The sequence below is a fragment of the Euleptes europaea genome, chromosome 13, assembly GCF_029931775.1.
Source record: "Euleptes europaea isolate rEulEur1 chromosome 13, rEulEur1.hap1, whole genome shotgun sequence".
NCBI classification, from domain to species: domain Eukaryota; kingdom Metazoa; phylum Chordata; class Lepidosauria; order Squamata; family Sphaerodactylidae; genus Euleptes; species Euleptes europaea.
Window position 1 is genome coordinate 19,497,668 of NC_079324.1, and position 13,188 is coordinate 19,510,855.

General features: G+C 48.9%; 1 protein-coding gene and 1 non-coding gene across 2 annotated transcripts in view; one reads left to right on the top strand and one right to left on the bottom strand.

Moving 5' to 3' along the window:
• The window catches only part of NHSL2 (NHS like 2), a 142,325-nt gene that overhangs the window by 53,060 nt on the left and 76,077 nt on the right, over positions 1-13,188 (bottom strand). Inside the window, exon 3 of the mRNA XM_056858976.1 lies at positions 6,081-6,308. Coding sequence (XP_056714954.1) covers positions 6,081-6,308 — 228 coding nt within the window. The remainder of the gene's footprint in view (positions 1-6,080; positions 6,309-13,188) is intronic.
• Positions 8,267-8,338, top strand: TRNAV-CAC (transfer RNA valine (anticodon CAC)). Its single transcript has one exon. It is a non-coding gene; the product is annotated as a tRNA-Val (tRNA).

The following is a 13,188-nucleotide window of genomic DNA, read 5'->3' on the forward strand; positions in this document are numbered from 1 at the left end:
GCAGAAATATGCACTCAAGGCAGCAAATATGCAACAAAAACAGCAGCAGAGGAACTGAACAACATTGATCTGATTTAATGCACACAGACACCAAAAGCCTCCCCCTTCACCCCCTTCTCTTCCTTCCCAGTGAAGCTGTGTGTCCTAGCTTGAACTGTCTCCCGTTCCATCGCCTTCCACCTGTTCCCAGCCTGCAATTGCAGTCCAAGATTTTACCTGGCGTTACTTATGTCTCTGCAGCCATGAGGACTAACAACTTGCTTCCCTTCTCTCATGAAAAAATGCCACGCCAAGATTCTCCAAATACTAACCCCCCCCAAGAAAAAAGCCACGCCGAGATTCTCCAAATACTGACCCCCCCCCCAAATGCCAAGTGTTGCTTTGACAACCACACAGTCCTACTTAAATGCTAGAGGAGGAAAGGAAAGCAATGTTTTAAATCGCTCAGCACCAGAGTCCAACTTTTAAAAGCTAGCATCAAAAAACGTCAGGCTCCAGCCCAGGGCAACTATCACAATGCTTAGGCATTAGCGCCAAATGTTTAAAAGTTCCTGGAATTCTTCCAGAGCTTCCTGCTGCGGATCTTGCCTGGCCAAGAAAATATCTTGGAAAGTTGGCAATAAAAGGGCTTACCTAAACTTCCATCCATCCAGCAGGTGGCCCTTGCTTCTCTCTTACAGGTTTTTTCCTGGCGTTGCACATTTTCTCATCACCCCAGCTACCTCTCAACACAGGTCTCTCTCTGCCTTGCCCCACAATAACCTGTGTGACTCCTTCCCTACTGCTTACACACAGCAGGTGGAGTAGGCAAACAAGCCTATGGTTTCCCTCCCATCCTCAGCCAATCAGCTCCAGCCTCAGTTGCCATGAGCCGCCCCCCTGCACCTTTCCGGGGGCTATCTCTGCCTGCTAATTAGATGAGCTCCAAGCAATCACCTGGATGCCATGGCAACAACTCACCATTCTTTCTGAATACCTGTTTGTCTAATGAACTAGTTTTTCTAAGAGGGCTCCTTAAACATACCACTTGTCTGGGTGAAGTGGGAAGAGGAAAGGCAGGTAACTGTAATAGATGACTTTCCCCCCTATGTACTTTGTATACTGGAGCAGACACTAAAATGCTTAAGATATTAAGTGCAAGACCAAGACAGCAGCCCTCCCGCTTAGGAAGGTTCCTACATCTTTAACAGCTATGTGAATTAATCCAGCACCATCCATGGGCATGGGTGCTTTGCAGAGCAAAAGGAAGAAAATGGTGTTCAGAAAATGGGCCAGTGTTGCCTAGGGAGGCAGATTGCAGAGATCCGAGTTCAAATCTCCAGGAAACTTATCAGTTGATCTCGGGCCTGCCATTCTTCCTCTGCCATACAAGGTTGTTAAGAAGATAAAATATCATGTATGCCAGAGTAAACTCCTTGGGGGAAGAACAGGATTAAAAAAATAATCTTAATTTTTTTTTAAAAGCCCTGTCCTGGATAGCCCAGGCTAGGCTGATCAGATCTCAGAAGCTAAGCAGAGTCGGGTCTGGTTAGGATTCGGACGGGAGACCTCTAAGGAAGTCCAGGGTTGCAACGCAGAGGCAGGCAATGGCAAACCGCCTCTGAACGCCTCTAGCCTTGAGAAACCTGTGGCGTCACCATAAATCCGTTGTGACTTGATTGCAATAAATAAATAAAAATAAAAATGTTGAACCTGGGGCCAGTTACCAAGGCCGGCTATCGTCAGCTCCAAAACAACTCATAACATGTATCCGCCGGCTGATTATCTGTGGTCATTTCCCCATCGGAGACTTTTTGCATCCAAGGCGTAAAGGAACTGAAAAGTCTCTACCCACCCACCCAACCACCCCCATTCTTCAAAAGAAAGCCAAACCTCACACTGGCTAGCCAAACTCTTTCTGCTAACACAGCCAAATCTCAAGATGCTGGAATATGACAAGGCAGAGCCACCTGAACACAGATAGGCCAGAGCAAGCCATGTGACAAGACCTGACCCTCCTATACAAACTGCCTCTCCCCCCCCCCCGCACAGGAAAGGGGTTCAGTTCTCCCCCCTTTTTTTGTTCTCTGTCCCAAATCAATTTTGCTCACTCAGCCATTTTGTCAGAGCACCCCACATACCCCACATTCCACTCGATAGGAGCAGAGACCTGCTGGCCTATCTCATTTGAAAACATCTGCGTAAGGAAACTGCTGCAGCTGCCTTAAGCATGCATGCTTAAAAAGGATGCAGAACACTCCCATATATCCTTGACCTTCCACTTTGCCATAACGTTATCAGTCAACCATTCCTGAGAGCTCTGGGGTTAAAAGTGAATTCTAGCTACTCCAGACAGCACAAGAGATCTGAACTCATAAACCGGCATGCACATGATTGCACATGATTGCTACGTAGAAGAAGTCATTACATACAAGATCACACACGCATTAACATAGGGTGTCCCTGCCACTGTTTTGTTCTGTGACTCTGGTCAAGGCCCCTGGCAGAAACGGCAACAAGAGAAAAGGACAAGGGGGAAAAACCCTAGGTACAAAAATGCATGAACAACAAACATGCATTACACAGGTTACAAAATAAAATGGTGCTTAGTTAAACAGTTCTAAAGATTCAAGATAACTGTCGGGTTATTCATAGACCTCCCCGGTTTTATTAATTAGAATATGCAGACCCCCACCTTTCCATTTAAAATATATAATCTGGTTTACAATATTAAAATCTATACAAAAACGTTCAAAATAGTTAGCAGCCGGTAACCTACAAGCTCAAAGGGCAGGTTTAACTTTACAAGTTTTCAACTGCTGCTGGAAGCCCTCTAAAGAAGGGTCCGTCCGCAGTACAGGGGGGAGCAAGCTACTTCATCTCCCCATAACTGGATTGCATTAACCATTTCGGTAACGTGCATTACAATCAAAATACTCCAAAGTAAGGCACGCTGGGATCAAAGGGTCTTAGTCCCAAGTAAATGCACATAGGATTTACTGAGCTTTTCACTATTTTTTTTATTATGATGGGGTTGACAGTGGCATGAAGGGTGAATCCCTATCAGACACCCCTCTGGTCAAATCCTGCTGTGGGCTCATATTCTGAAAGGTTTTGTGGAACAGCGTGGTATGATGAGTTGGGTGCCAGATTGAGTTCAGAGAGACCCGTGTACAAGTGTCAACACCTCCATGAAGCTCACTGACCATGACCGTGTCATTCTCTCTCTGCCTAATCAATCCCACAGGATTATTGTGAGTTTAAACTACCATATCCGTTGCCCTGAAATCCTTGGACGAAAGATGGGATGAAAATGTAGTATAAATAAATAATCATGGCCACTATTTCAGCACTTATCTAAGAAATCCGTCCTTTTTATCGGGCCGTGGTGGCTAAAGAAGATGTACTAAAAACACATTTAATATTTAATTTATCACAGGTTAGCAATCTACATTTACATGGAGAACCAAATTTACTGGTGTTTGAGAAGTACTTTTTCCTGGATCACTCTGGTTTATGATTCTAATGGATTTATTTCAGAGTGTAGCTGTTTTGGTCTGCAGCACAACAGCTAGATTTGAGTCCAGTAGCTCCTCAGAGACTAACAAGATTTTTTGGGTATAAGCTTTAGAGAATCAAAGCTCCCTTTGTCATATAAGGGATTTGTGTGTATAGAGGGTGGAATATATGACCTTCAGATGTCATTACATCCTTATGCCAAGGTTCTTGGTAGGGGCACATGGGAGCTCTCTAAATACCCATGACATTCTCATCACAGTTGCTCTGTCCGAAAGCCCTCATCCTCACTCCAGCCATTCCCACCCAGCCTTCAAGCTTGGTAATAGCTCCAGCTCTTTCTTGCTGGGTGACCTTGGGCCAGTCACACACTCTAGGCCTAACCAACCTCACAGGGTTGTTGCGATGATAAAATGGAGGAGAAAAGAACCACATAAGCTGGGTCTCCGTAAGAGATAAAAGCAGGGAAGGAAGGAAGGAAGGAAGGAAGGAAGGAAGGAAGGAAGGAAGGAAGGAAGGAAGGAAGGAAGGAAGGAAGGAAGGAAGGAAGGAAGGAAGGAAGGAAATAGAAATAAATATTGCAAGAGGTAGTTTTGGATTCACTTGGAAAGACTTGCTGTCAGGGCTTATGGATGGAGAGGACCCAATGTGGCAGGTGGCCATCCAGCATCAAGGATTGATGGGGGAGGGTGACAAAAGGATGGAATACTAGAAAGGTACTTCTAGGGTACCCTTTAGCCAGATTTTATGGACATTTACCCAGAAGCAAGCCTCACCAAATTCCACAGCACTTATGCTGGTTGTTGACCATGATAATAAATATTGATACTCCATAGCACTTAATGCCAGGATCCTTGCACATAAACAAATTGTGAAGGTTTTGAAAAACAGCCGTAAGCTAACAAAAACATTTGCATCAGTCCAACACCCACCCACCCCAAGCATCTCCGGTTCACATGGTCATCTGTGGGTCAGGGAGCACTTAATGCGCATGTGTCAGTGTCAATCAGCTCTTAAAGATGCACACGGAGAAAAAAAGGAAAAGGGGAAGAAGAGTCTTTACTGGCATCTGGCACATGTGCTTTTCTAACATCTGAACAGCTTTACAGTCTCCAACGTTGCAGGGCAGAGCCTTCAGATCCACACAGATGGATCATTTAGATATTTTGCTTACTTATGTCTGTTAAGATAGGGGCAGGTTAGTAAGAATCCCATCTGTGATCAAGGATTTTGGCTCAGCTGGGGTGGACGATGAAGAACCTCATGGGTGCGCGGAAGACTTCCCCCTCCCTCTTTCCTCTACAGCTCTGCTCCAGCATCTGTGTTCCTATGAGCAAAGCATTCCCACACCGGAAACAGCAGGTACTGTGTGTGCCTTGTTGCTCCTGACGCATGCACAAGCGCGTATTGCACACCGATGCATAGATGGTGTGGCCATGTCTTCCAGGGCCACCCCTGGTTTCTCAGCGTATGCGCACGGTGCTCGCTACACGTGTGTGGCCGACTGTCGGAAACGGGGCAAACGACACGCAGGCACACACACAAGGACGCACACACACAGGTTACCCACTGTTTCCTAGGAGTTTCCTCGCGTGCGAAGCACTCCGTGCATAGCCCTGGACGGAATCGGCTTCTTGCGCTGCGCGGAAGGGAACAAAACAACATTACGCAGGCGGTCGGCTCTTTCCATGTATTTATCCCATCAGAAGAGCAAATAAAAGACACTGGATTTGGGAGCCTCCAAGCGAGGGAATGCAGAAGCGCCGGGAAGGGGGCTGCGGAACCCCGAGACCTTTTCCTGATCTGAACCCCCTAGTTTACTGTTTGCCCCCCCCAGGAGGAATCTTGGGGGGGTGATCCCTGAAGCCCCGCCCCCATCGGTCACCCATCCATCCATCCATCCACAGTTGTGCCAGAAATACCAACCAACCAACCAACCATCCATCCATTGTCGAAGGCTTTCACGGTCAGAGTTCATTGGTTCTTGTAGGTTATCCGGGCTGTGTGACCGTGGTCGTGGTATTTTCTTTCCCGACTTTCGCCAGCAGCTGTGGCAGGCATCTTCAGAGGAGTAACAGAGAGACCCTGTCCTTCAGTGTGACTCCTCTGAAGACGCCGGCCGCAGCTGCTGGCGAAACGTCGGGAAAGAAAATACCAAGACCACGGTCACACAGCCCGGATAACCTACAAGAACCAACAACCATCCATCCATCCATCCATCCATCCATAGTTGTGCCAGAAATACCATCCATCCATCCATCCATCCATCCATCCACAGATGTGCCAGAAATACCATCCATCCAATCCATCCAATCCATCCATCCATCCACAGTTGTGCCAAATACCATCCATCCATCCATCCATCCATCCACAGATGTGCCAGAAATACCATCCATCCAATCCCTCCAATCCATCCATCCATCCACAGTTGTGCCAGAAATACCATCCATCTATCCATCCATCCATCTATCCATCCATCCATCCATCTATCCATCCATCCATCCATCCATCCATCCATCCATCCATCCATCCATCCATCCATCCATAGTTGTGCCAGAAATACCAATCGCCCCCCCCCCCCGTACCTGTTGCCGGCTGCCCGAGGGCTGCGGAGGAGGAGGAGGTGGAGGAGGGGGCGACGGCGGCGGTGCGCGGGGGTCTCTTGCTGCGGGGCGCCTTGCCCAGCATCCCGGGCGGGGAGTTGCCCATCTCGGCGCGCGGCGGCGGCGGCGGCGGCGGCGGGGCTGTGCGGAGCGCCAGCCAGCATCGCCCGGGCTCCGGCCGCCGCTGCTGCCCGCTGCTGGGGGCCGGCGCTGGCGGAGGCGCTCAGGCCCCGCTCCGCTGCCTCCGAGCCGCCGCGCTCGCATCAGCCGCCGCAACAGCATCGCCGCCGCCGCCGCCACCTGCCCCCGCCTGCGGGCGGGCGGGCGGGCGGGGAAGGGAGGGGGGGAAGGGAGGGAAGGGAGGGGGGAGGATCGGATCTTCTCCCCGCTTCTCTCCCCACCCCCCTCCTCCCCACCATCGGACACGCGACCTGGCCCCTGCACCCACGCGCGTGCGGAAACAGCCCCGCGCCCGCGCCAGGCATCCCCGGGGCTCCGCTGCGCAAAAAGGGTCGCCGCCCCCGCGGCTCAGGCCTGCGGCTGGACCGGGCTGAAGGGGACGCAGGGTCTCCTGAGCCTGTGCAGAGCGCCTTCCTCCCCCTCCCCGCCCCACTTCCAAGGGGGCAAGGCTGCAAGAATCCTGCGCCCCCCTGGTGCGAGGAAGAGGATGATGAAGAAGCGTTGGTTTTCCTATGCCGGCTTGCTCTGCCACTTAAGGCAGGATCCAACCGGCTTACCATCGCCTTCCCCTCCCCACAACAGACAGCCTGTGAGGTACTTGGGGCTGAGAGAGCTGGAAGAGAGCTGTGACTGGCCCAAGGTCACCCAGCTGGCTTCATGTGGAGGAGTGGGGAATCGAACCCGGTTCTCCAGATCAGAGTCCACCACTCCAAACCACCGCTCTGAGATCGGCGCATTCCCACATGGAAGTGTCGGTTCTGGGTTTAGAGAGAAGACTTACCAGACCTGAGAACACCAGGTGTGGACAGGCTTCTTCTTCCCACTCCCATTTTATCTGAAAAATACATCCAGCTAAGTTGCTCGACAAGAATGGAATAACCTCATTTACCTTCATGCCTGCAATGATAAGCACACTTGGGCATGATGCGCAACTAGAAACGGGCAGACAGACTTTTGCATAGGCATTTCCAGCATGCGAGCACGTGCACGTATATACCTGCATGCAAAGATGGCTTACTGCTGCCCACAGAGTGTGCCAACTGGCTTGAATCTGAGCTCATAATATTCTCACCTTCTGCTTAACCACCTTCCCTCCCTCCCAAGTATACCCTCTTATCTAACGTGACAAAAAAAGAATTGCTGGATAGCTGACATCCAAGGCTCACCCGGAACTGAGGGAAAAGACGCGCAGGTCTGCCTCACAGTCCAAGCAGGCTGCTTGGTGAGCAAAGCTAGCTGAGAACCCCTTTTCTTGTTCGGTGGTTAGGCTGCAAAAGATGAAGCAATTGGGAGGAAGGGACGCCCACTCTTTTGGAAGCCTTGCCGTGGCAGTCTGTGCTCAGGCCCTAACTAAAGAGGACTGATGCTGAAAATCTTTTCTGCTCAGCTAGACTGCTCCTATTCAGAAGCTCTTGTGCCACACAAAAAAACAACCCTGCCGGCTCATGTGTTTCTGATTTCCTACTTCAGCAGCAGAACAAGCTTTACTGTGACAGGCTGAAGGCATCGGGCCACTGGGGAGCAGCAGCACTGTCTTTCTGCCTGGCTGGCTGCCCTTGCTAAGCCCCTCATCAAGAGGCCATTACACCATTTAACATTGTTTTAAATTAACATGCAATATATTACATGGTCTTTGATGCTTATTTTACACTGGCATCCAGACCAGATGCCCTCCTCATCCCTCTATATGTGTCCCTCTTTCTACCTTTCTCCCCAGTGGAGACCCAGAACAACTTACGGTACAACATTCCCCCCTCCTCATTTTATCCCAACAACCACACTGTGAGGCAGATAAGGCTGAGAGTGACACGCCTGAGGTCAGCCAGCAAGCTTCCATGGCAGAGGAGGGACTCGAGTCTGGCTCTCCCAAATCCTAGCCCCACATTCTAACCCATATGCCACACCGGCTCTGTTCAGTGTGGCATGGCCAGAGATCATGTCTTTAAGACTGGATCAGCTTCCTGCTTAGTTGGATGTTGGCTAGGGGAGGGGCTGTGGCTCAGTGGTAGAGCATCTGCTTCACATGCAGAAGGTCCCAGGTTCAATCCCCAGCATCTCCAGTTAAAGGAAAGTAGGTGATGTGAAGGACCCCTGTTTGAGACCATAGAGAGCCGCTGCCAGTCTGAGTAGACAATACTGACTTGGATGGACCAAGGGTCTAATTCAGTATAAGGCAGCTTCATGTGTTCGTGTGATGTGAGATTTAGCATAGGCTTTGGGGTGACAATCTCCGGCCAGTTTCTCATTTAGACCCATTATTTCTCTGCAGATTCCATATCTATCTCTGTACTGGCAAGTACTGGGATAAAGACTGGCACAGTCCCCAGGTGGCTTGCAGACTATGTCAGGAGTGCTGAATCAGCATATCTGGCACCCCCTCCCCTCAAACTGAATCGCCGCAAGCCAAGCTAATGCAGAAAATTAATCACATAAAATAGAGGAAGGAAGGTGATGCTAAAGAACCCCTGGACTGGAACTACAGGAGAGAGTCTATGCAGGAGACAGACATGCAAAGCACCTGGATTCATTTACCTTCTCTGTACGGACCACTTATTCACTTGCCATTTTCCCCAAGCACTAAAATTCATCAAATCTTCTTTGACATATGAAAGGGGAGGGGTCTGGTTGTGGGAGGCAGCAAAGACCCCAGCATGTATCAGCATATAAAAGCAGAGGGAAAGGAAGGAGTTGGGTCCTCCTTCACGGGGGCAACTTGGAGGTGCTCAGGCTGCATCTGGGAAGGCATCTACTTTTTTTTTCAGAGCCTGAACATAGTTGGGGGGAGGAAGAAACTGCTTTTGGTGCTTTGTTCATTGAGGCCAATTCCCCACCATCATTTGTGTTAAGAAGATGGAGTACCAGAAAGCACTGGGAAGTTGCTATGGAAACAGGAGCAAATTGGATCGGTACTTAGCATCCCTTGGCAGAGAAGTTTCCTCCTCGACTGAGACAGGAGCACATCTTTCCAGGGGTGTGCAAGCCCAACCACCCAGCCAGGCAGCCTCATGACACCGGCAACACCACACAAGGCAACACTGCCTGTCTTGACGGGGGCAGCAGCCGAAAATCCGCAGCCCAAGCAACAGTGAGCTCTGCCACTGGCACACAGACACAGGGCCATGTTCAGGGCACAGACAAGGCTCAAGGGATTAAGATGTATGAATGGCGAGACATGTCCAAACACAGCCCAGAATCACACCCTTGACCTCTGTGCTTGAGCCAGTCTGCACTGGGTCTGGCCCCAGATCTCTGTGGGGGAGCAGAAGCAGGAATTTCACTGGGTCCCCATGGAGTTATAGGCATGGCTTGGACTGCCACCTGATCTTGCAGGGCAGCAGTGTCTTTTTAATATCTGCGCAGCCATTCAACAGGTGCTGCTTTCCCTACCATAGCAATGCGATGATGAAGTAGGCTTCTTGCCTGAAGACCTGCCAGTAAATAAGGTGGTTGCAGTAGGATTTTTAATGGGTTTCCAACATTCTGCCTTCAAAGGCTACTTTGCACACTGAACTGCCTATTCAGGAACCTGCACACATCTGTTACCCAAGATCTGTGTGTTGCAAAGGATTCTGGGGGGAAAGAAGGGGGAGAAACCTCTGATAGTAGTCAGAAAAAAATGTGCAAAGCACCAGAGGTTACAAGGAGTTTATCTAATAACTTGTAGCTACTCCAAAATTTAACGAAATAGTAGTAACAACAAAGGTTCAAATAAGTTGCAAAACATGTATTACAGTATACAAATAATGAGCAAATGCAAAAAAACAAAAACGTTGATAATATAACACAGAACCACAACAGTGCCAGGTTTGCCAGCTAGTATCCAATTTTGATATCCTTCTTCAGACTGTAACTGTAGCTATAATCAGAAATGAGGTAATTATCTTTTATGACACATAGGTAATATGAGACAATGAAGCCATAAATTCAATCAACACATGTAGTGTAGATGGCTGTGGGCTGCTGTGGTTCTGTGTTATATTATCAACACTTTTGTTTTTTTGTGTTTGCTCATTATTTGTATGCCGTAATACATGTTTTGCAACTTATTTGAACCTTTGTTGTTACTGTGTGTGTAAAGTGCCGTCAAGTCGCAGCCGACTTATGGCAACCCCTTTTGGGGTTTTCATGGCAAGAGACTAACAGAGGTGGTTTGCCAGTGCCTTCCTCTGCACAGCAACCCTGGTATTCCTCGGTGGTCTCCCATCCAAATACTAACCAGGGCTGACCCTGCTTAGCTTCTGAGATCTGACGAGACCAGGCTAGCCTGGGCTATCCAGGTCAGGGCTTTGTTGTTACTACTATTACGTAAAATTTTGGAGCAGCTACAAGTTATTAGACAAATGCAAAGGATTCTGGGACACGCAGTCTCTGGTGTCACGTAGGGAGTATTCGAAGGGAATCATACGAGGGCTTGTGTGAGCTGAGGATGCACCTTTCATAAGAACCCCAGAAGGGTCCTATTAGACCAGACCAAAGTTTCATAGAGTCCAGAATCATGTTTCCCATAGTAACTGGCTAGACACCTCTAGGAAGCCTATGAGCAGGACATGAAAGCAATAGCCATGCCTTGCTGGTTGTCTCTCAGCAACTGGTTGGTATACACAGATATACCGCTTCTGAAGATGGAGGTTCCACTGAACCCTCATGGCTAACAGCTGTTGATATAATTATCTTCCACGAACTTGGGCAGCCCCTTGTCAAAGCCATCGAAACTAGTGGCCATGACTATAATCTTTAGGGTTGCCAAGTCCCTCCTTGCAACTGGCGGGAGGTTTTTGGGGTGGAGCCTAAGGAGGGCGGGGTTTGGGGAGGGGAGGGACATCAATGCCATAGTCCAATTGCCAAAGCAGCCATTTTCTCCAGGTAAACTGATCTCTATCGGCTGGAAATCAGTTGTAATAGCAGAAGATCTCCAGTTAGTGCCTGGAGGTTGGCAACCCTAATAATCTTGCAGCAGCAGATCACATACATTGATTATGTGCTGTGTGAAGAAATATTTCCCTGTACTAGATCTACGGCCCACCGATTTCTTTGTGTTTCTTTTATAGCATTACTGGAAAGAAACGTACGCTCTATCCCTTTTCTCCACACTATTGATACATTTTCCTGAACCATCAGGTCCCGTTTTAGTCATCATTGTGCAGCTAAACTTTAAAAAAGCTCGCACTCCCTTTTCCGGTACCCTTTCCGGCTCTACAGTATCCCTTTTTTGAGACAGGCTGGCCAAAACTAGACTATGACACACCGCTGGGGCCGTGCGCCGCATGAGAAGATCAGGAGGGGTGGATGAGGCCTCTTTCCAGATAGCTTTTCCACTGGTAACTTCTTTTTCCACTGGGAAGAGCTTGACAAGTTTCCAAGGACCAACAGGACTCTCTGGAAGAGTCGGAACACACACACACACACCCGCTTTACAGGAAGTCAGGTTTAACCAAAGGCAGGTTAGCCCCAAAGCCCCACCTCTGGCCAGCAGAATATCCCCCCCCCCCAAATCTTTACCTTGTCCCTGCTTAGCAGCTTAACCACCATTCAACACCCCCACCCCCAGTAGGTTGCAACCCTTGGAACGTGTTTGCAGTCTGCCCAGATAGAATTTTATTTGTCAAGGCCTAGGATTCAAATAGAAGCAAGAAGAAGGACTGGAAACAGATGGTTGCAGAGAGAAGGAGGGGAAAAACAGAAGGGGGGGGAAACCCTCTGTATTTTACAGCTTGTACTGATTAACACCTTCCTTGCCTGCTTAATGTGCAATTTCTCACACAAGTGACCCGCCCAAAATAAATTGTCCAGATGCTGCGATGCCTTTTCCATGAGCTATTTCTGTCCGTCGAGAGGGTTCCCTCTGCCCCTCCCCAACACCCACATAAAGGGGGCAGGGGGGCTGCACCCTTCTGTATACCAATACAGAGTGGTTTGAGCTGGGGGTGGTTTCTCTTAAAACCAGGATGTTTTGTTAATTTGAGATAAGTCATAACAACACCCTCCAACTCAATCAGGCTTCTTCCGATTTCTCCGAGCGCACAAACTTTGTTCAGAAGATGACTTTCTGGCAGGGCTGGATTAAGACACGCTGAGGCCCTAACTCTGCCAAGTTTCAGGCCTCTAGCATTACCAAAATTAAGTAACTTAGTACGCTTTTTGTATCTGGAAGCCCCTCATAATCTGAAGCCTTAAACTGTGTTTAAATTCAGCTCGGTCTTCTGGTAAGGCTAAGCCAAAGAGATCCCAGAGGTTTCTCCTTCTCCCTTTAATTATCCCCCTTCCGTTTTCAAGACACCTCACCATTATATCCAGGAGTTACTAATTAATAGGGGTCATCACTAGGGTTGCCTGCTCCTGGTTGGGAAATACCTGGAGATTTTGGGGTGGAGTCTGAGGAGGAGGGTTTGGGGAGAGACTTCAATGGGGTATAATGCCGTACAGTCCACCTTCCAAAGTGGCCATTTTCTCCAGGTGAACTGATCTCTGTCGCCTGGAGATCAGATGTAATAGCGGGAGATCTCTAGCCGCCACCTGGCAGTTGGCAACCCTAGTCATCACACCTGTTTGGTGGGATAAAAGTGGAAATCACAAGCACTACTGTCAGCTAGAGTTGTACAGATGTCATCCTTTTTTGTAAACCTTAATCAATTTATCATCTTAATAGATTGATCACTTCTATTTGCATATGAGTAAGAAATTAGTGCTGTGAATTACAAAGGAATACATTTTTTAGATAGATGTTTCATGGGAAGCTATCATGGTAAAAGAGGCATTCCCCAAGCTCTCACACAGGACAGAACGCCTCTTCCGTCTTAGAGAGATGAGCCAGTGTGGTGCAGTGGTTGGAGAGTAACAGTGCATTCCTGAAGGGCCCCCCGAAGGGGCTTAGGAGGCAGCATGACCCCTACACCAGCATCCATGCCACTTG